This window comes from Microcaecilia unicolor, chromosome 2, assembly GCF_901765095.1.
Source record: "Microcaecilia unicolor chromosome 2, aMicUni1.1, whole genome shotgun sequence".
Taxonomy (NCBI): domain Eukaryota; kingdom Metazoa; phylum Chordata; class Amphibia; order Gymnophiona; family Siphonopidae; genus Microcaecilia; species Microcaecilia unicolor.
The window spans coordinates 436,094,965-436,119,146 of record NC_044032.1 but is presented as its reverse complement, the minus strand read 5'-3'; the positions used below and the strand labels follow the sequence as shown (position 1 = coordinate 436,119,146).

The 24,182-nt window shown below is 44.8% G+C and overlaps 1 protein-coding gene across 8 annotated transcripts in view; it reads left to right on the top strand.

Moving 5' to 3' along the window:
- Positions 1–24,182, top strand: part of ANK2 (ankyrin 2) — a 512,604-nt gene that overhangs the window by 113,833 nt on the left and 374,589 nt on the right. For all 8 annotated transcript variants that reach the window (XM_030190840.1, XM_030190841.1, XM_030190837.1 and 5 more), the window contains exons 3-4: positions 10,377–10,475; positions 17,231–17,329. In XM_030190840.1, the coding sequence (XP_030046700.1) occupies positions 10,377–10,475; positions 17,231–17,329 (198 nt within the window). The remainder of the gene's footprint in view (positions 1–10,376; positions 10,476–17,230; positions 17,330–24,182) is intronic.

Here is a 24,182-nt window from a genome sequence, read left to right as displayed (position 1 = left end):
TCCAGTTTAGATAAGTTCAGGTAAAAATAAGAAGCAGAACAACTGATTGATATATTTTTATAGCATGCATTGGAAACACTAAACCTCACACAAAAGACAAGGGGTGGGGGGGTAGGATATTTAAATGAGGCATTGAATTTTTTTTTTTTTTTAAATGTGGGCAAGTATTTTTGGCTTGTTACTCATATTTTACACCAACATCTTGTCTTCAGCATGTTTCATGCGCTTCCTTCAGTCAGTTCCATATGTTGATGAGTTTCTTATTCATATTTTAATGAGAGAAATAATACACTGAACACCCTCATTATATACTGTAGCTAGTGGGCCTCATATTAGTTGGGCTGGCGGATGCCCCAGAGGCTTGTGCACAAGCAATTTCAGTAGGGTCTGTGACCAAAACTGTTAACTCTACCAAAAATCCTCTCCCAGTGCACACAAACTGGCAAAAGGTTCCTGGTTCCTAATGGTAAGCTTTGATAGTAAAAGGTAGTACTAGATAGGCACAGGAAAGTCACAGAAAAAAATGTAGCAGGGTGACTGTTCTAAATTATAAATAAAATCTCTATTTGGGCTCTCCAAAAACGTACAAATATATAAGCCAATAGTTCACAATAACAAAGTGAAATAGTTTTGAAAATTATGAACAAGTTTCAAAAGATTTATATCCTGCAGTACACCACCTTGGGTAAATCTCTTCATAAAGGCAAGTCATAAATTCCAATAAATAAATAATCCTAGGTCTCCTGTGCACAGTACTCTTTTCTCTAATCTCACACATCTTTCACACCCCTTGACAGATTGGATAGTTGTTAAAATCCTTATTTCTCTGTATTGTGCTAGTTTCTTTTTTTTTTTTTCCTAGGGTGGTAAGCAACCTCTGTCCTCTTTTATTTATATGTATGTGTATGTGTAGTGGGGAGGGGGGGGGGGAGTCTGACCCCAAGCAGCTGCTGGGAGGGGAGAAAGAGAAGATGTGCTCCTACCTGGGTTGCAGGCAGCAAACTGCTCTTATTTATGTATTGCTTCCAGTGTACAGTTGAATTGAGGAGTAAACTAATGGTTAGTTCAGTGGACTGAGAAGAACCTAGAGAACAAAGTTCAGTTCCCACTGCAGCTCTTTGGGACCCTGGGCAAGTCACTTAGCCCTCCGTTGCTCAAGATACAAAAGCTTAGATTGTGAGCCCACTAGGGACAGAGAAATTACCACAGAAAGGCGGTATATCGAATCCTGGGCTCTTCCTGTTGTCCTATCAATGCAATTGAGGTCTGTTTGCCAAGATGCAGTACAGTTTTTCGAAAATTGAATAGAGTTAATAAGGAAACAATCCTGTTGCAGAGCAGCTACTACAGATAAGTTGGTGGTCATTTGCTTGATTTTGTTCAATTCAATTCTTGTGATGACAACACCAGCAGGAGCATCCTCCCTGTGTTGCTTGAAAGAAAGGGACCCTTTCTTCTCTCTTTACCACTTTCTCACTTCCTCTAGAGGTTTTTATTCTTTTTATCTCCTTCCTTGTAGAGGATAGTTTCTGTTTCTCACTCTTCCTCCCTCCAGATTAGAGACCTGCACGGGAATGGGGTGGGGATGAAAGCAGTTTTGCGGGGTTCCCATGGGAATGGAAGCAGTTCTTTGGGGTTCCCGTGGGGACGGAAGCAGTTCCTGCGGGATTCCCGTGGGATGGAAATAATTCCTGCGGGGTTCCCCTGGAGGTGGAAGCTCCACCTGCGTCGGCCTCTCATCTACCAATTACCAAGCTCTTTGAGTGCTGTCTCCTCCTCCTTGCTTTAACAGCACAAATGCGGAAAGTCTTCCATTAAGGAGGTGGTAGGAGACACAAATGATGAAGGAAATCAAAGGTGTGGGATGAACACAGAGGATCTCTAATTAGAAAATGGAAGTTATAAAAAACCTAACCTTAAATGTCTACAATTGTGTGGATGTGTCAAGTGACGCTTAGATGGCGACTCTGGTTGTGAAGAACTAGGGCTGATACCAGGCAGACTTGTATGGTCTGTGTCTCATATATGGCAATCTGGTTTAGGATGGGCTGGTAAGGGCTTAGACAGGAACTTCAGTGGCTGGAACAAGAGGACAGTGCTGGACAGACTTTTACGGTCTATGTCCCACAAATGAGAAGACGAATAGACTGGAGTGGGTTTCGATGGCAACTCCAGCATTTGAAACATAAGGATAGGGCTGGACAGACTTCTATGGTCTATGTCCCAGAAACACCAAAGAAAGACTATAATCAAGTATATAGTATCACACTCGTTGATTTAATCATGAATTGATTATGAGTGTGACTATTGGGCAGACCGGTTCAGGTCTTTATTTGTCGTCAGTTACTATGCTATTTTTAATCCTCTTTGCTCCCGGGCTGATGCGCAGACATTAGCTGTGACACAGGCACGAGCATCAGATGTCACCTGACCTACTGGCGTGTGCATGTGGTGATCTCTCAGCACACAGTGCCAGTGAATCAGAGAGAAATCTTACATGTGCGCACCAGAGTATTCCAAGTTCCAAGTTCCATGTCTGCAGGGCTGTGGCTCAAATCCATAGAGAGACCGAGGCTCAGATGCACAAAGGTCCCGTTAAGAATCCGTCTGTAGTTCCAAATTGGTAAAAGTTTACTGATTCGGAAACACAGAGGGACTCACAAAGAGAATCGCATGCAAATGAGCTGCTTGTTGCTTTTCTGACCCAGCTCATGTGCATGCAATATAGGGGAAGCCAGTCGGTGAGCTGAGCATGCTCAGGACAGTCAATCGCTATGCATGGCTGCTCTGCACATGCTACATACACACAGACAAGCTGTGTGTATGAAAGCAGTAGATGTACTAAAAGCGCTTTTTTTGTTTTGGATGAGCAGACCTGTGTTGGGGCTCTCTGCCTCTCCGCTGCTGGGACAAAGTGCGAAAAGCCTCTCTACTGCTCTCGGGTCTCGGCTCTCTCGTTTTCTGTGAGGAATCAGCATCAGCATCAGGGCTTGGTTCCACCCCCAGCTATTCCTGATGCTTCCTTCTATTGGCCGGCTGACATCCTAGAATGCCCATCTCCCTGAAGATGGACTCTCATTTGCTGGCTGCTATCCCAACTCCTCCTCCCTGCAGGGCTTCCCTGATGACATTTATTTATTTATTTATTTATTGCATTTGTATCCCACATTTTCCCACCTCTTTGCAGGCTCAATGTGGCTTACAATACATCATGAATAGTGGAAGCATATAAGAAAATATACATTTAGCATTATAGAAGGATCTTGGGTAACATGATAATGATAAAACATAATAATAGATTAACAAGCAAATATTGTAAAGCAGTTCTGGTTATTTGTATTGGAGTTCATATTTGTTGGTCTTTGTGGTATGCCTTGTTAAACAGATCACTATAGAGCTGTGAACTGATTGGATCCGAACTTCCTGGTTTTCCCCTGCAGTAGTGAGTGGGCGGGACAACCCAGGCTGACACTGTCCAATTGGTTTAGTCCCTCTCTCTTGTGCTTCTAGCATGGGGGATGCTGCTTCCCAAAGATGCTATATGATGAACCCTTGTCTTCCTTGCATTTTTGGTAAGTCACCATTACTTTTATGCTTTACATTTCGGTACTGCCCCCCCCCCCCTCCCCTAATTTCTTGCCAGTAAAATGTCATTTGAAAAAGAAGCATGGCACAACTTTCATACACAGCTTTCATACATGCAATGAAGCTGCGTGTATGCCGGTGTACTTCTTTATTTGTAAGCCATCTTCCCTGCCTTGTTTCTCCCCATCTCCTACTTTCGACAATGAAGAATGACAGCTCCAGACCGCCCGTAAAAATTTCCAAGGTAAAGGTAGGGACTGCTTTTGTGCATGGGGTCAGTAACAGCTATACATCGCCTTGCATGCACATTATAATAGTAATTAGCTCATTATAATGGCTTTGCATTCTGTTTTTGTTAGCTGCTACCGTAACAGGAAAATGGTTCGGAGAACTCTTTTGTGCGTGTCTCATTTTACTACTTGCTCACTAAACCGGCTAGAACTAGTTTAAAAACCATGTTGCTTGCTCGTTAGGTTTATGTTAGGCTTCTCACGGAAACACTGGGTTTGTGAGCCCTTGGACCACTGCTGTAGAGCAGCAGTGGCAGGCAAATCCCTCAACCAGCACTGGGCTAGCACAACAACAAGGCAGGGTGCAGACGTAGATAAATAAGCAGGAACACTCTGGACCAAACACACTCGGACTGGAACACAGGACTGGAGCAAGCCTTCACCTACACTTGACTGCCATTCCCCAGGGGTTCAGCCCCTAGGTGCGGGCAGCCGGCAGGACTTACAGGATCCAGGAACCCACTCAGGGAATGGGACTCAGAAGCAAGCCAGACCAACAGGAACTGAGGGTCAGCGGGGAAAGGAACAAACATGGGAGGCAAGGCAGGAAACTGGGCTACAACTCACAGACAAACAATACAACACAAGACAGAAAGTGGACAGACTAAAGGACCAGGACTGAAAGCTGCCAAGCAGCCACTAGGGAAAAACACAGACAGACAAAAGAGCAAGAACAGAAAGCTGCCAAGAAGCCACTAAGAAGGGAAGTAGCAACTAAAGCTAATAGCTAACCTACACACAGACTAACCAAGACAAAGAAATATAAATAAGAAACATGACTAGGAAACAAGAAATAAAGTACAAGCTAAGCTACACAAAGACTAGACTAGAACCAGGCAAGGATTTCAGACAATAAACAGACTAGGCAGAAGTGCAACAGAGCACATCAACATACTCAGAGACCTTATGCGATGCAAAGGCAAACTCAGAAGGTTTCCAGATGGTTAATAAGCCCATCAGTAGCTGAAGCTCAACTGCAGGAATCACCAGGCTAGCTGCCAAACATCAAATCAAGTCTGGAGGGCTAGAATATCTGGACCGGACTGGAATGAAAGTCTGGAATATGTAGGGAGACAGCAAAACAGTCTATGGCAGCCACCGGTTCTGGCCACCAGAGGGCGAGGAGAGCACAGCCATGGAACATAGTCACAATCGTGATAGGTTTAGTGCATCTGGCCCTGAGAGAGCTGACCGGAATTTTCTTTTATGTACCATTAAATTCTTGTGGAGATGGGTTAAATTCTTCCGGGGATGGGTGGGGACGGGCAAGATTCCAGCAGAGGTGGGTGGGGATGGGTAAATATTTCTGTCCCTGTGCAACTCTCTACTCCAGATATCACATCACCTCTTGTCACCCTAACCTACCCAGGCTCTCTTTCCTCCTTAAGCCTTTCTTAACGCAGATTAAAATAGCATCACACGGTACTTTGGACATGTGTACGTGCTACCGGCACACTAAGAAATGAAAATTATTTTTTTCACTGTAGGGGTATGTCTTAGGGATGGACAGTAGGTGTCTCTGTGCTAATCAGCATAGCTGTATTACTATACACTAACTAATTAGCTCAAGATTAGCGCGTGAACCCTTGTCACCTACAAAACACATGCATAAGGGTACATTAAGGTCACATTTTGCTGCAGCTTAGTAAAAGGACCCTTTGAGGGGCATAATCGAATGGCGCCGGCCAAATAGATGGCCGGCCATATATATGGCTGGTGCTGTAAAGCGGCAGCCGAACCGTATTATCGAAAAAGATAGCTGTCTATCTTTTGTTTTGATAATATGGTCGGAGCCGGCCAAATGTCAGTATTTGGCCGGCTTTAGAGATGGCAGGCATCGGTTTCCGGCGATAATGGAAACTAATGCCGGCGATCTCAAACCCGGCCAAATGTAAGGCATTTGGTTGTGGGAATAGCCAGCATTTGTAGTGCACTGGCCCCCCTGACATGCCAGGACACCAACCTGGCACCCTAGGGGGCATTGCAGTGGACTTCAAAAATAGCTCCCAGGTGCATACTTCCCTTACCTTGGGTGCTGAGCCCCCCAAATCCCCCTCCAAAACCCACTCCCCACAACCAGTGGCGTAGCCAGACCTGACATTTTGGGTGGGCCCAGAGCTAATGTGGGTGGGCACTATGTATGAGTAGTGTTTCTTGGGATACTATAAAATGATGCCTTAGAATGCACTTGATGATGGATTTCTAAGTAGTGTGCCCAACAGCTGCCCTGCATCAACATAAACCACATACATACTTAATGGAGAAAATAAAATAAAATACCTATATTTTTAAATATGGTTACATTATGCCATATCAAGCTTGACCAAATATAAGTCTATAATAATGACAAATATGTCAACACACATAACAGGATCCTGCACTATAATTACAAGAATGGCATATAATTTGCTTTATAAGAAATGAAATGCCTGATTAAGGAAAATAGGTAAAATACCTTTGAAGTCCTTTCCCCTTCCTTTGGCACCCAGAGAAAACTGCCTACACTTTTTTTTTTATTTTAACCTAGGCACTGCAGAGACCATCCCCACCCAAAAACCCACCAACATGAGAAATAGACAATCTTTTAAAATTAACATGGGCACTATTAAAATTTATTGTTGGTGAATTTCTGGGTGAAGATGGGCTCTTCATTGTCTAGGACAAAAGAGATATATTTAATGATTAAATATACCTTTTTTTTTGCCCTAGACAGTGAAAAGTCCACCCCCCCCCCCCCCACACCCAGAAGCCCACCACCAGAGCCATCATTTTGATTACAAGAGTAATCAAAAGGCTGGCTGGTGGTGGGCTTCTGGGTGTGGGTGAGCTCTTCACTGCCTACAGGGCAAAAAAAAAGGTATATTTAATGATTAAATATACCTTTTTTGCCCTGTAGGCAGTGAAGTGTTTACCCCACCCAGAAGCCCACCACCAGCAGCCAGCATTTTTATTACAATTACACGACATGGTTAAAATTAAAAAATGTATGAATTACCTGCTGCACGTGGTGCAGTGTGCACTGGCTCCTGTACCTTTTGTGTGGGGCTACGGGGGAGCGCTCCGCTTCTGTGATGATAGAGTCCGATTCTCGAATGATCTCTCCTCAATTCGAAGACCAATTCCCACATTTCCAGAATCCAGAGAGGGCAGGCCAGGCTGAGGCTCACTCAACCCTGCGTGCATGTGGCCATGTAGCTATTTTTTTTTAGCCTGCCCTCCCTCAGACCATGAGCGAGCACACGGAGCCAAGCGGAGCGAGAGCGAGGCTGAGAGCACGCCGCACACAGCCACGTCTGGGTCGTACCACTACGCGCTTCCGCGTAGGAATGGACGTGTGTGGATAACAACCAACCACGACGCACTCTGCCTCTATTAAGCCCGAAGCAAAGGTAGGTGGGCTGAATTGTGAATCTGATGACGATGTCTGAGCCGCGGATGTAACAAAAGAGAGGGAACAAAGTACAAACTAAAGTCCAAACAAAAAAAACAGCACCACGGGCCTTTAAAAATGGAACACAGTTCTTTAATGAATGTGCCTTGACAAAAAGACCCGACACGGGCCGTGTTTCGGTGACTAGCACCTGCGTCAGGGGTCACAGTGATGACGTGGAAAACTTGGGGAATAACTCGAATATATTCCTCTACAATATATTATTCCTTACCCCACGTCTCATGTAGTAAAAGCTACAAAGCACCAAGGCACTTTCACTTTCTGTATCAAAATGGATGAAAAAAACCATTTTGATACAGAAAGTGAAAGTGCCTTGGTGCTTTGTAGCTTTTACTACATGAGACGTGGGGTAAGGAATAATATATTGTAGAGGAATATATTCGAGTTATTCCCCAAGTTTTCCACGTCATCACTGTGACCCCTGACGCAGGTGCTAGTCACCGAAACACGGCCCGTGTCAGGTCTTTTTGTCAAGGCTCATTCATTAAAGAACTGTGTTCCATTTTTAAAGGCCCGTGGTGCTGTTTTTTTTGTTTGGATGTCTGAGCCGCGACCACGACATACACTAGGCTGTGTTTGTGCCGGTGGTGGGCGGGCCTGAAATCGGAGCCTGGAGAGGAGCAATCAGCTAGCTGCCAGAGCGCCGCGAGTGCCGCCGTCTCTGCGCTAGGCTGCTGCTGCAGTTGTGTGTGACAGTGTGCGCTTGGGTGGGCGGGCCTGGACTGAAATTGGGTGGGCCTGGGCCCACCCAGGCCCACCCGTAGCTATGCCCCTGCCCCTGCCCACAACTCTACACCACTACCATAGCCCTAAGGGTTGAAGGGGGGCACCTACATGTGGGTACAGTGGGTTTTGGGGGATTTTGGAGGGCTCAACATTTACCACCACAAATGTAACAGGTAGGGGGGATGGGCCTGGGTCCACCTGCCTGAAGTGTACTGCACCCACTAAATACTGCTCTAGGGACCTGCATACTGCTGTCAGGGAGCTGGGTATGACATTTGAGACTGGCATAGAGGCTGGCAAAAAATGTTTTTTAATTTTTTTGGGGGGTGGGAGGGGGTTGGTGACCACTGGGGGAGTAAGGGGAGGTGATCCCCGATTCCCTCCAGTAGTCATCTGGTCAATTGGGACACTTTTTTGAGACTTGGTCCTAAAAATAAATGGGCCAAGTGAAGACGGCGAAATGCTCGTCAGAGCCAGCCATCTTTTTTCCATTATTGGGCGAAGCCAGCCATCTCGTAACCACGCCCCATCCCGCCCCCATCCTGCCTTCGCTACCCTGATGAAACGCCCCCTTGAAGTTTGGCCGGCTCCGCGACAGAACATAGTTGGCGCCAGCCAAAATCTGCTTTCGATTATACTGATTAGGCCGGGTTCAGGAGATGGCCGGCCATCTCCCGATTTGTGTTGGAAGATGGCCGGCGATCTCTTTCGAAAATAAGCTGGATAGTCTGTTGTGGTCACTTCAAATTAGAATACAAATCTGCAGGTCATAGTATCTCTGCATAAAAAAAATATCTAGAAAGAAAAGATATATTACTATCTCAAAATATCCTCTATTTTAAAAATCACAGTATACTATGGCCAATGATATTGCAGAGTACCTTCCTGTGTCTATAGCAGGGATTCTGAACCCAGTCCTCAGGACACACCTAGCCACTCAGGTTTTCAGGATACCCACAAAGAATATGCATGGACTAGATTTGCATGCAAATTTATCTTGGGCATATTCATTTTGGGTATCCTGAAAACCTGACTGAATTGTGAACCCCTGGTCTAAAGAGAGCATAAATACTGCAGCTTTGGGTTTTGGGGCCAAACTGCAATAAATATTATACAAAAATAGCAAAAAGTAAAAAGGTCTAGCTCTCCACTTCCTCCTCTTCATCATCACCTTCCTCCTTCCCCTCCTCCTAGCAGTGATATCCTTACTTGTTTGCTAGCACTAGAGCAGTACGCTATAAAACATTCCTAGTTCTTATATACTGCTGTAACCCTCAGTTTGATACTGTGTGGTTTACAGAACTTAAGAGGCTAACAAAATACTAGGAATTCCATCTATCACAAAAACATGCTGAACTAGCCTATGCAAATGTTTGAAAAAGAAAAGTTTTAAACTGCATATACTTATTTTCCAATCTGTATCTAATGGAATTGGGTTCCAATTGAAAGGACCTTGATAAGAAATTGCTAATGATAGCTTTTTTTTTTTTTTTGTAGATTTAACTCCTTACAAAAAAAAGAAAATGTAAAGCTAAGTAGGTTTTATGCCTTAGAGATTAATCTGAATATTCAGTTTCTATTAACTGTATCAGTATAAGCAGGGGTCAAATGGTGAATAATTCTAAACATAAATGAACGTAATTTGAATATTGATCAATAGCCAATATAAAAATCAGGGTTACTTTATCATATTTACTTGCTTTACGTATTAGATGTGCAGATGTGTAATTTTTTTTACTTATTTTCACAGGACAGCCCATATTTAAAATTTGCAGTAATCCAATTGTGTTATGATATAAGCTTGTATCACTATCCTGGTCAAATAAAAAGTACTTGTATATTTAACGAAAGATTCTTATAGTGACCCAGGGTGTAGACACTCCCTGACCTCATAGTTAATTCAGCCCCTACATTCTTCCTGCCTGGAAAGGAAACACATGAAGAAAGGTTGAGGTGAAGCAGCAATGGGGTTCAAAAGCGCATACTCACTGCATCACTGCACACCCATTGCTTCCATTGACTTCTAACCATAGTCTCTGAGAGACAGAAAGGTAAGGGAAATGGGGACAGAGGAGAAACTTCTATGTGGCAAGAGTTAAAACCAAGGAAAGAATCTGGTGGGGATGCAGAGAGGAAAGAAAACAAAAAAAAATGGGAAGATGGGTAGGAGAGAAATCTAAGATACAGTTTGCATTTTTTTTTCAGGTTGAGACTTGTGTAAAATCTGCAATGTTTTCCTTGTGTTTGTAGTAGAGGAGGTACAAATGTACCTTTGGTCTCCAGAATTATGTCTCTAGTTTCTAATATGGTTCTTTTATTTCCAGAATGGACTCAATGCTCTTCACCTGGCTGCCAAAGAGGGCCACGTGGACCTGGTTCATGAGCTACTGGAAAGAGGCTCCTCTGTCAACTCAGCTACTAAGGTGAGGGATACTGTAGTTTCTTGTCTCAGAAGTTAGTGTACATTTTATTTTGCTAATAGAAAGCTAGAAATTTTTCTCTTTCTTCCTAATTTGAATTTGTAATGTGGAAGGACCAGGAGCGTAGCTAGGTGGGGCCACGGGGGCATGGGTCCCCACAGATTAAGCCCTGGCCCCCTCTATTTTGGACCCCCCCCCCCCGCCGCCGCAGCTGCCAGGTACCTTTGCTGGCGGGGGTCCCCAACCCCCGCCAGCCGAAGTCTTCTTCAGCGTCGGTCAACTCCGGTGCCTTCGTTGTTGATCTGTTTCTGACTCCTGACGTCCTGCGTGCACGTCCTGCATGGGGCTACATACAGGACGTGCATGGAGGACGTCAGGAGTCAGAAACAGATCAACAGCGAAGGTGCTGGCGTCGACCGGCGCTGAAGAAGACTTCGGCTGGCAGGGGTTGGGGACCCCTGCCAGCAAAGGTAAAGGTACCTGATGGCGGTGGCGATGGGGGAGGGGCGGCAGCGGTGGAGGGGCGGCGGCTGGGGAAGGCAGCCTAAACTGTGCCCCCCCCCCCCACCTCGGGCTCTGGACCCCCCTCCCGCCGAGGTCTGGCTACCCCCCTGGGAAGGACATAAAATAAGCTAAATTTAAAGATAATTTCTGCTAATTCAATCAAAGAATTTGTAGCAATTTATAATTTTTATTAATGGTACTTTACAATATAAAATGAAAGCAATGATGATGAAGGAAATAATTGTGTACTGGTTGATACTAGTAGCTCTCTGAGGACAAGCAGGCCTGATGTGGATAGTTTTAAGAGCATGCGCAGCATCCCCACTTCACATGCACGAGTGTCATCTCATCCACCACAAGAGCGTGGGCCCATCAGTCTCTTCTCATCCACATTGAGAAGAGAACATGATTGTCCTGCACTCCTCACAGTGTCTGAGGTGTGAACATACTTTTTTGATTTTTGTGCCTTCCCTTCGGGGTTTTTTTCCTGATTATTTTTTTGTTTTCTTTTCTTTGGGAAAGTTCCTCTCCCTTCCTATAGAGTTTTAGTTTGATTTTCCCCCACTTTTAAGTTTCCTTTATTTTTGGTGTGCTCAGTAGACCCTCTTAGGCCTGAGCTCCAGTCGGGCGTTTGTCCCTTGATTTTTCTGGTGCCTGCCCCTTTTACAGTCACCATCGAGCCATTTGATTTGGCCACGGCTGTTTTCCCTTCCATGTCATTGAAGATTCCCAGTGGCTTTAAGCACTGTTGCCAGTGAAATAGGACCATATCTGGCAAAGGCACTTGTTCTTGGTGTCTTCAGTGATTGAGGACTGAACACACCCTTCCAGTTGTGTTAGTTGCCTTCGTATGAAGAAAAGAACCCAGCTGGTCGGAGAGGATCAAGGGAAAAGATTTTTGGAACCCGGTCTGAAACCTCAGTGCTGGTACTTGCATTGGCATCTGGAGTTGCATCAGCACTGGGTACATCAGTCCATATGACTGAGAGGCCCGTCTCAGACACTAAGAGTGGATGTGCATCAAGTGGGTCCTCCTCCTGCCTCAACATCAGCCGCTGTACAGGGTCCCTGGGACCGGTCAGCATCGGACCCGAACCGACCCCGGGGCGACATGAGGATTTGACATCATCCTTGTTGGCACCAAGGAGCATCAATGACTGGCATCGGACGAAGGCCAAGAAGCATTGGCATCAATCCCCTTTGACGCACGGTACCAGGAGCTCCGGGGCACCAAGGGATTCAGTCGAGAAGCGTCAGCACTGGGAGGACTGCATCCCTTTCATACAGGAGGTGTTGATGCGCGAGTCTCCATGCAACCAGGAACAGGCACCCATCTTGACCCCTGCAGTTCAGCAGTCTGTCTCTGAACTGGCACCCCCAGCCTTTCCCTCAGGGCCATGCTCCCTGAGCTCTTGACAGGGATTTTACAACAGTGTGCATTGGCATCTGGGGTGCTTGCACTAGCCATGCCTCTTGCCTCAGCCTGCAGTGAGATCTCCGCCGGTGTCAGTGGAGGAAGCTTTGCCAGAGTCGAACATGGAACTGACACCTCAACACCCTTCTCGAGGGCCTTGATCCTCTATTTTGAGGCAGGCTTGGTCTTGGCCCTCCCGTGAGGAGTTTTCACCGACACCAGTGAGGAGCGCTCATAGGAGTCTGAGGAGGATCCATGGTACTTCTTGGAGGAGGAGTCCTATGGTATCCCATCTGAACCCTCCTCTCAAGAGGAAAGGAGGAAGCCTCTACCTGAGTGCCTTTTCTTCCCAGGTTTTGTCAGGGAAATGGTGGCTGCTCATCCCATTTGTTTGGAGATGGAGGATGAGTCATCAAGGTCCTGGACAATGAATCTCCTCCTAGAGAGGCTATGATGGTCCCCCTTCACCAGATCCTAAAAGATGTTCTGGTGAAGAACTGGGAATCCCCTCTGTCGGTCCCTGTCCTACCCAAGAAGATAGACACCATGTATCGGATCTAGAATTCCCCAGGGTTTGACAAGTCTCAGTTGCCTCATCATTCCTTGGAGGCTCCAAACATCCAGGAGTTCTAGGAACTATACTTTGGCACCCCTTGGCAGAGAAGCTAGAACCCTGGATTCTTTTTGGGCAGAAGATTTATCATGTCTCTATGCTCTTCTCTCATATTCAATCTTACCAGCTCTACATGAGCCTATACTTGCAGAACTTGGAGTGAGTATGTCTGATTTTGCGAATTCTCTCCCACAGGAGCAGGCTAAATCACTTCGCCAGTTGGTTAAGCAGCAGAAGGCGTGTAGAAAGTTCTTGGCTATGAGTGCCTATGAAACCTTTGATGTGGCATCCAGGATCTCTGCCCAGAGTATAATGATGTGCAGACTCTCATGGCTGCGTGTCACTGACTTGGATCCTGCGGTCCAGCAGAGGTTGGTGGATGCCACAAGCCAAGAGATAACTTTTGGGAGACAAGGTGAGGGGGTCGCTGGCCTCATCAAGGAAAACGCTGACACCATTGACACTCTCTCCCGCTGGACATCTTCTGCACCTTCCTCCTCATCTAGGAGGTTTTTGGACAAGTTGAAGACGGGTCCCTACTACTCTCAGAGACGTAGGAATGCTCCTCCTTCTCACCAGCCTCAGCAGGCTCAGTCCCAGCGTGCTCATTCTCGTCAACAGTGTGTGCAGCCAACTTCCCAGTCAAAGCCGGGAACGAGCTTTTGACTGGCTCCAGCAGAGCATAGCTACAGTCAAAGTGACCATCTCGGTTTCGCCCTGCGTTGGTGTCAACGATCACCAAATTGCCCACTGAGAGCGTCTCACTTCAACTCTCAGCACAAGCAGGTACTTGCAGAGGAACTCTCTGCCCTTCTAAAGGCCCATTCAATCGAGCCCGTTCCACCAGGGAAAGACCAGGTACTTCCTTGTGCCCAAGAAAACAGGCGGTATGCTTCCTGTCCTAGACCTAAAGGCCCTGAACAAATTCCTGGTCAAAGAAAAGTTCAGGATGGTTTCCCTAGGCACCCTTCTCCCCATGATTCAGGAAAACAATTGGCTATGCTCTCTGGATTTAAAGGATGCTTAAACTTGCATTCTGATACTTCCAGGTAACAGGAAGTATCTTTGGTTTGGCTGGGGACACATCACTTCCAATATCATGTGTTGCCTTTTGGTCTCGCGTCAACTCCCACAGTGTTCACCAAGTGTCTTGCAGTAGTCGCAGCGTCACTACGCAGACTGGGAGTCCATTGGGCTTATTTTCAAAAGAGAAGGGTGCTCATCTTTGGACACAAAACGGGAGATGGACATCCTTCTCCCAGGGTCGCCCAAATCGGCATAATCGAAAGCCAATTTTGGGCGCCCTCAACTGCTTTCTGTCGCGGGGACGACCAAAGTTCATGGGGGCGTGTTGGAAGCATAGCGAAGGCGGGACTGGGGCGTGCTTAACACATGTGCATCCTCAGCCAATAATGGAAAAAAGAAGGGCGTCCCTGACAAACACTTGGCCGACTTTACTTTTTTCTGACCAAGCAACAAAAATGTGCCCTAAATGACCAGATGACCACCGGAGGGAATCGGGGATGACCTCCCACTACTCCCCCAGTGGTCACTAACCCCCTTCCACCCAAAAAAAATTTTAATATTTTTTTCCAGCCTCAAATATCATACCCAGCTCCATGACACTATGGTAGTAGCGTACAGTTGTGGAGAGTGGGTTTTGGGGGGCTCAGCACACAAGGTAAGGGAGTTATGCACCTGGGAGCTTTTTCTGAAGTCCACTGCAGTGCCCCCTAGGGTGCTCGATTGGTGTCCTGGCATGTCAGGGGGACCAGTGCACTACGAATGCTGGCTCCTCCCATGACCAAAGGCCTTGAATTTGGTCGTTTCTGAGATGGGCGTCCTCGGGTTCCATTATCGCTGAAAATCGGGGACGATCATCTCTAGGGATGACCATCGCTAAGGTCGACCTAAATGTGGAGTTTTGGGCATCCCCGACCATATTATCGAAACAAAAGATGGCCGCCCATCTTGTTTCGATAATATGGGTTTCCCCGCCCCTTGTCTGGGACGTCTTGCGAGGACGCCCTCAGGAAAACTTGGGCGCCCCGTTCAATTATGCCCCTCCATGTGTCCCTCTATCTGGACAATTGGCTAGTGAAGAGCACGTGGAAGGACAGTGCAGAGAACTATTCGGGTGTTGGAGCAACTAGGGTTCATTTTAAATTACCCAAGTCCCATCTCCATCTCATTCAGCAATTGGAGTTAATCGGAACCCTGCTAGACATGCAGGAGGCGCTGGATTTTCTCCCTGCGCTGAGGGCGGACACTATTGTCATTCTTGCCACTCAGGTCCGAGCCGGCCAGCAGGTCACAACTCAGAAGATGTTGAGTTTATGGGAAACCAGTGTAATTTTTAAATGTTAGAGTAATGTCTTCAGACCTTGAGAATCCAGTGATCAGTCATGCAGCTGCGTTTGGGATGACCTGCAGAACTTGGATTTGGGATGATGATATTCCCAGAAATAGAGAGTTACAGTAATCAATCTTTGCCAGTACCAAGCTCTGTAGAAGCATCCAAAAATCATATGGTATTACCATATCTTACAGTTTGCTCAGCAAACGAAGTTGAAAAAAAGAGGTGGAAATCACATGGTGTATATTTATTTTTATTTATTATTTATTAAGATTTTATTTACCGCCTTTTTGAAGGAATTCACTCAAGGCAGTGTACAGTAAGAATAGATCAAAAATGAGCAATAGGCAATTACAGCAGTAAAAATATTCGAAAACAATATAAAGTATGGCATGGTATACTAGCAATGTCAACAGAATACGTAATAGAACATTATAATTGATAGTGAAGGGTACGGCAAAATTGTAACATATAGATGGGTAAGAAAGTAGGAAGAATTAGGAAGTATATGCAGCCCGAGTCACTCCTTGTGTGTGTGAGTGCAACTAAAAAGTTTGTTACTTCTTCCATTAAAGGCCTGGTTGAAGAGCCAAGTTTTCTCCTGCTTCCTGAAGTAGAGATAGTCTTGTGTTAAGTGCAGCCTTTCAGGTAGTGCATTCCAGAGTGTGGGGGCTACTCAGGGGAACGCTTGCTTGCGGGTATCACATCGTGTAATGTCTTGTAGAGGATCATCCTATTTTTCAGGTACTCAGGGCCATTTCCTTTCGGAGCCTTGAAGATCAGACACAGAGTTTTAAATTAGCCCTGTATTGTACTGGTAGCCAATTAAGTTTTTGCAAAAGTGGTGTGATATGGTCACGTCACTTGCAATCTTCTATGAGTCTTGCTGCTGCATTCTGAATCAACTGGAGCTGGTGCAGGCCCTTTGTAGTCAGACCATTGGCTATAGTGCATTGCAGTAATCCAGTCATAATGTTATCATGGCATGTACAACTGGGATAAGATTTACCTTCTCGATGTAAGGAGAGAGGCAGCATACTGTCGCATATAGTAGAAGCAGCTCTTGAAGGTTGCTTGGATTTGGGGAATCAGCGTAAGTGTTGAATCTAACTGTATTCCATGGTTCCTGACTTGTTTTTGCATTGTGGACATAGCTGCTTCCAAGCATTCAGGTAACCCTAAGTGAGCATCTTGAATTTTAAAAATGATTTGGCAGTAATATTTTTACTTGAAGACTGAGGTATTTTTGCCTTTTGTGTGAACATCCTAAATATTCTAACATTGCAATATAATGGATAGCAAACTAAGGGGTCCTTTTACTAAGCTACTGTAAAAAGTGGCCTGCGATAGTGCGAACATGTCTTTTGGGCATGTGCCGGGCCATTTTTTACTGCATCTGTTGAAAAGGGCCTTTTTAAAAGGGCCGGGAAATGGACGTGCAATAAATTTGAACCAGCACACATCCATTTTTGGCCTGAGCTTACCGCCACCCTTTGACCGAGTGGTAAGGTCTCACGCAGTAAGCATGCAGCGTTCACCGACTGCTGTTTACCGCCGGGTAAGCGGTCCGTGCTAGAAAATAGAAAATTATTTTCTACTGCGGGATTTGGCACGTGTCAAATTCGGAATTACAGCCCGGCTCACGCACTAGCCTGGGCGGTAGTGCTGATCTGTACAAGCTTAGGTCCTCCCGCGCCTTTGTAAAAGGGCCCCTGAGCTAGCCAACACAAATCTCACCAGGCCCTTGGCTCCTTGATTGTGTTCTGAAATCCTACAGAATAACTTGAAAATAAACCTTCCAAGTCAATGCCACATGTTGTAGTAGCCACCATGTTCTTAAATCTTGAAATGTTTTCTGTTTTCCTTTACAGAAAGGGAACACAGCTTTGCATATTGCATCTTTGGCGGGACAGGCAGAAGTGGTTAAAGTCCTTATTAAAGAAGGAGCCAGTATCAACGGACAGTCTCAGGTCTGAAAGTTATTTTTTTGCCTCTTTCTTGTGTTTTATGAAAATAACTCCTAGATGTTGTGCTAATGTTGCTCTAGTTCTACCATTACAGATCAGTTAGACCTTCAGTGTCCATTATTGTTTCTGTGCTGGGGTTTTTCTAACCTACAGAGGGCTGGCATTCTCACGTGGGAGGTGATTACATGTTAAAATCATGTTTGCGACTTCAGCGCACTGCATAAGTAAATAAGTATTGCCATACTGGGACAGACCAAAGGTCCATCAAGCCCTGGTACAGTATCCTGTTTCCAACAGTGGCCAATCCAAGTTACAAGTGCCTGGCAAGATCCCAAAACAGTACGATACATTTTATGCTTCTTAACCTAGAAATAAGCAGTGGATTTTTCCCCAAGTCCATTTTAATAATGGTCTATGGACCTTTCCTTTAGGAAGACATCCAAACCTTTTTTAAACCCTGCTAAACTAACTGCTTTTACTATATTCTCTGGCAACAAATTCCAGAGTTTAATTACACGTTGAGTGAAGAAATATTTTCTCCAATTCATTTTAAATTTACTAATTTGTAGCTTCATTGCATTCCCCTTAGTCCTAGTATTTTTGGAAAGATTAAACAAGCGATTCACGTCTACCCGTTCCACTCCACTCATTATTTTATAGACCTCTATCATATCTCCCCTCAGCCGTCTTTTCTCCAAGCTGAAGAGCCCTAGCTGCTGTAGCCTTTCCTCAAAGGGAAGTCACCCATCCCCTTTATCATTTTCGTCGCCCTTCTCTATACCTTTACTAATTCCACTATATCTTTTTGAGATGCGGTGACAAGAATTGAACACATTATTCAAGGTGCGGTCGCACCACAGAGCAACACAACGGAATTATAACATCCTCATTTTTGTTTTACATTCCTTCCTAATAATACCTAACACTCTATTTGCTTTTTTAGCCACAGCTGCACACTGAGCAGAGGATTTCAAAGTATCATCAATGATGACGCCTAGATCCCTTTCCTGGTCGGTGATTCCTAACATGAAACCTTGCATTACGTGGCTATAATTCGGGTTCCTCTTTCCCACATGCATCACTTTGCACTTTCTCACATTAAACATCATCTGCCATTTAGATGCCCAGTCTCCCAGTCTCGTTAGGTGCTCTTGTAATTTTTCACAGTCCTCTCGCGATTTAACAAATTTGAATAATTTTGTGTCTTTCAGCAAATTTAATTACCTCACTAGTTACTCCCATCTGTAGATAATTTATAAATATGTTAAAAATCAGCAGTCCTAGCACAGACTCCTGAGGATCTCCACTATCTATCCTTCTCCACTGAGAATATTGACCATGTAACCCTACTCTCTGTTTTCTGTCTTTTAACCAGTTTTTAATCCACAATAGGACACTACCTCCTATCCCATGACTCTCCAATTTCCTCTGGAGTCTTTTATGAGGTACTTTGTCAAACACCTTTTGAAAATCCAGATATACAATATCAACCAACTCACCTTTATTTCGCATGTTTGTTCACCCCTTCAAAGAAATGTAATAGATTGGTGAGGCAAGATTTTCCTTCACTAAATCCGTGTTGACTTTGTCTCATTAATCCATGCTTTTGAATGTACTCTGTAATTTTGTTCTTTATCATAGTCTCTACCATTTTGCCTGGCACCAACGTCAGGCTCACCAGTCTATAATTTCCCGGATCTCCTCTGGAACCTTTTAAAAAAATCTACGTTACATTGGCCACCTTCCAACCTTCCGGTACCTCACTCAATTTTAAAGATAAATTACATATTACTAACAATGGTTCCACAGTCAACAGTCGTCAGTTAGAACATACTCTTTCCACATGAGTGTGAAAACTTACTATCAGATTGACAATTAGATTCAGAAAAGGTTTGTGAATATTTTATCAGATATAGAATTCTAATAGTCTTTACACCTTTTGAAAAAGGTCTCTAATTAATATGACCTATAGCAAAGCATATTGCATGTTGCATAAGTTCACTTAGTCCTCTGAATACATTCTCTCTGCACTCACAGGGCATTTAATTCAGAGAGATGGCATGCATCCCAGAATATCTGATACCAGAAAATTCACGGCATTTCTTGGCATGCAGTCCCGCTGTGAAACAGTGTAGATAATCCCAGTGGCACAGAGTGAAGCCAATAGGATATCAATATCATATTCAGAAACTGACCAATTACAAAGAAATAGGGGAATCCTTTAAGGCCGCCAAGCAATTTAACACACTGCACTGCTGACAGGACTGATTATTCAGTATGTGCTAGGCTCTCAAGAGAACAACCTCTGTGCTGGTTACTTTCCAGAGACAGAGTTTGTTACCCATTCTTTAAATGCACAGAGAGTAATCTGTACAGAAGACACTGGGAGCAGATTCATTTTGTCTGCTCCACATTGTAACTTTATTTAATTTGATATTTTTACTTTCCTTATTGCACTAACACCCAAGGAGAAGCACGGCATTTCAAACAACAAATCAGCCTTTCTTATTGACTGATTGACCTTTTCCACTTGGGATAGCTTAAACATTTGGGTATTACTTAGTTAACCCAAGATGGCGTCGGGTGGAGGTTTCCAGCTCCTTTTTTGATTATGGGAAAGACCCCCCCCCCCCCCCCCCCCCCGATGAAGCCATTGATTCTGTCGAAACACGGATCTTTGTTGGGGCTTTACTATACTATACCCTATCATCTTGCCTAATTGCATCTTTGATGCTACTAGCAAGTTAAATATTATATTTACTTCCTTTTGAAGGAGGATGTATTGATTTGCATAATATTGCGCAATGATTGAGCTAAGGGTGCTTATATGTGATTTAAAAATCACTTTGGGGCATTGATTTATTTCTGAGCACATTTATATCATTTCTTTTGTTAATTTCCTGGAAACTGGTAGATGGATGTATCTCTGGGTAATTTCAGGTGTGTTGTTAATATTTAATGAATTATGTCTCCCATCTTTTGTGTATTATTTAGGGTAACAATATTTTCTTTGAAGGGAAGAGTGAAGGGGGAGAGGGGGGAGTAAAGGGAAAACTGAACTGATCGAGGTCCTTGTTTCTTCCTCAGATTTCTGGGTTTATATTGTTCTAATCTGGTGACTTTTTAGTTTATTTCGGCATGGCATATGAACCTGTAAACCAAGACACCTTGCAAACCTGGGGCTGGATATTCAGAAGTATATATCTAGACAGCAGCAGTCACTATCCATGCCCTATCTGTGAATCTTCAGCGGCATTATCCAGCGAGGGCATGATTCTATCACTGGGTGCCCACATTTAAATGCCAGTTGCACTTATGAATGTGCAGGGTGCCGGCAGTTTCACAGGGAGGTGTACAACTTTGTGTGTACGTGGCAGCAAAGTGTTATTCTGTATGGGTGCAGGTAAGTGACATATGTGGGAGATTCTACATGTGGCGCCTAAAAAGTTGGCACTGAAATCAGTGCTGACTAAGCTTATGCTATAATCGGCCATATTCTATAGCTAAGCACATAAATTTCAGAACGCCCATGAAACGCCCATTTCCCCACCCATAACCATGCCCCTTTTTACCTGTGTGCATTAGAAGTTCGGCGCACATCGTTATAGAATACGCTTAGCGAGTTATGCACCTAAATTCTAATCTGTGCCAATTAGTGTTCATAATCGCTTGTTAAGTGCTGATATCAGCACTCATTAGCTTGTTAATCTTGTTAAGTTATGCACATTTTTATAGAATCATCGCTGATCTCTAGGCATGCTGTATAGAATCCGGAGGATATTGGGTAACTGCAAGGATGCAGTCATATGGCTGGAGCATAGGAAGGCCACTTACACAATACTGTAAGATGCATGCACTTTTGCTGCATTTAGGTGCCCGCAGTTATATCAGATCTATGGCTGGTGTAACTCTAGGCACCTAGATTTAAGGTTGTGCTAGTATTCTGTACTGGAATCTGGGTGCCCAGATGCTATTATTTATTTATTTTAACATTTATATTCCGCCTTATTACAAATAACACTCATAAACAGACAGAATTAATCTAAACACAGTATTAATATGCCCCCAAAAACCCTATATGGAGAGATAAATGCAACACAGTAAAGCAATACATAAAAATTAGTCTGTTAAAAAAGCCTTGGCTGAAAGTACACACAAATATTTTGCAGATTCACAGCGCAGTGTGCATCTTGGCATGTACAACTTCAATATCATAGCGAAGTATTCAGATATATCAAACATATAAATGGCAAGTGACCAACTCACCTGCAAATGCGCAGTAGCGACTTCCCTCTCTGGCCCGCCCTCGCGTCGAGACGTGATGACGTCAGAGGGCGGAACAGAGAGGGAAATGGAGTCGGACGCTGCTGCTGGAGCCTGGAAATGAACATTGCCCGCACCAACCTCCACCTCCCCCCATCCCCGCCACCGCTCCCGCCCCCCTCCTTATCGGGCCCCCTGCACTGACCTGACAGCGCCTCTCACTTCCATGTGGAAGCGCTGCAGGCAGCAGCAAAGCGATCTACTGCTGCCTGCAGCGCTTTCACACGGAGGTGAGAGGCGCTGTCAGGTCAGTGCATGGGGCCCAGCACGGAGGGGGGAGGGAGCAGCGGCGAGGAGGGTAGCTGGAAATCTTGCCCGTTTTTACGGGCTTAATGGCTAGTCAGCATATAAATGCTTGAAGACTAACATGAGAATCTTAAACGTCACCCTGTACGTAACAGGCAACCAATGTAAACTTTTCAATACAGGCGTAACATGAGCAGGGTGAACAATACCCGTAATTAGCCATGCAGCAGCGTTCTGGGCAATCTGTAAAGCCTGGGCATGGGCCGATGACATCCCTAAATATTAAGAATTACAAACGTCAAGCTTATAGAACACCAGGCTCTGCACAATTGTCCAGAAGTCAGCTGCAGGCACCAATTTCTTCACTCAATAGGCTCTCACCGTGCGGCATCTTACCTCGTCGGGGTTACGGCGGCAGCAGCAGTGAAAAGCGTGCAGGCTCGGCACTTCAGCCTTCCCTTCTCTCAGCTCTGGTCCCGCCCTAATTTCCTGTTTCTGCAAGGCCGGGACCAGAGCTGAGAGAAGGGAAGGCTAAAGTGCCGAGCCTGCATGCTTTTCACTGCTGCTGCTGCCGTAACCCCAACGAGGTAACATAACTTTTAAAATTCGGAGGGAGGGGGCTCAGAACTCGAAGGGAGGGGGCCCTGGAACTCGAAGGGAGGGAGGAAGGAAGGGAGGGAGGGGGCCTGGAACTGGAAGGGAGGGACTTTTTAAATTCTGGGCTGGCGAAGGGAACTTCCGGTGGGTGAAATATTGGGGGTGCTCAAGCACCCACATTACCCACGGAGTCGGTGCCTATGACTGAATATATGTATGTTCAACGCTGCTGCTTATGGGGATAGTGGTGCTGAATATATGTGGACAATTTAAATGCTATAGCTGTTGTTTAAAAGAAACACTGATTGCAGTGTTTGAATATAGACCCCTATAGCATATAAAATTAAAAGTTAGCAAAAAAAAAGGTAAAAAGTGTATAATAGAACTGAAAAACAAGTAAAATTGTGGGAAGCTCCAGGTTCAGGAATTGGGAAAGTGAGTTTTAAGTATGAAAATTTAGAAAGAAAAAGATGTCTGGAGGGAGATGGATTACTGAGACCGAGTCAGCACGGCTTTTATGTGGGGAAATCTTGCCTGACCAATTTACTTCAATTCTTTGAAGGAGTAAACAAACATGTGGACAAAGGGGAGCCAGTTGATATTGTGTATCTGGATTTTCAAAAGGCGTTTGACAAGGTACCTCATGAAAGGCTACAGAGGAAATTGGAGGGTCATGGGATAGGAGGAAATGTCCTATTGTGGATTAAAAACTGGTTGAATGATAGGAAACAGAGAGTGGGGTTAAATGGGCAGTATTCACAATGGAGAAGGGTAGTTAGTGGGGTTCCTCAGGGGTCTGTGCTAGGACCGCTGCTTTTTAATATATTTATAAATGATTTAGAGATGGGAGTAACTAGCGAGGTAATTAAATTTGCTGATGACACAAAGTTATTCAAAGTCGTTAACTCGCGACAGGATTGTGAAAAATTACAAGAGGACCTTACGAGACTGGGAGACCGGGCATCTAAATGGCAGATGACGTTTAATGTGAGCAAGTGCAAGGTGATGCATGTGGGAAAAAAGAACCCGAATTATAGCTACGTCATGCAAGGTTCCACGTTAGGAGTTACAGACCAAGAAAGGGATCTGGGTGTCGTCGTCGATAACACGCTGAAACCTTCTGCTCAGTGTGCTGCTGCGGCTAGGAAAGCGAATAGAATGTTGGGTATTATTAGGAAAGGTGTGGAAAACAGGTGTGAGGATGTTATAATGCCGTTGTATTGCTCCATGGTGCGACCGCACCTTGAGTATTGTGTTCAATTCTGGTCGCCGCATCTCAAGAAAGATATAGTAGAATTAGAAAAGGTGCAGCGAAGGGCGACTAAAATGATAGCGGGGATGGGACGACTTCCCTATGAAGAAAGACTAAGGAGGCTAGGGCTATTCAGCTTGGAGAAGAGACGGCTGAGGGGAGACATGATAGAGGTATATAAAATAATGAGTGGAGTGGAACAGGTGGATGTGAAGCGTCTGTTCATGCTTTCCAAAAATACTAGGACTAGGGGGCATGCGATTAAACTACAGTGTAGTAAATTTAAAACAAATCGGAGAAAATTTTTCTTCACCCAACGTGTAATTAAACTCTGGAATTCATTGCTGGAAAATGTGGTGAAGGCGGTTAGCTTAGCAGAGTTTAAAAAGGGGTTGGACGGTTTCCTAAAGGACAAGTCCATAAACCTCTACTAAACGG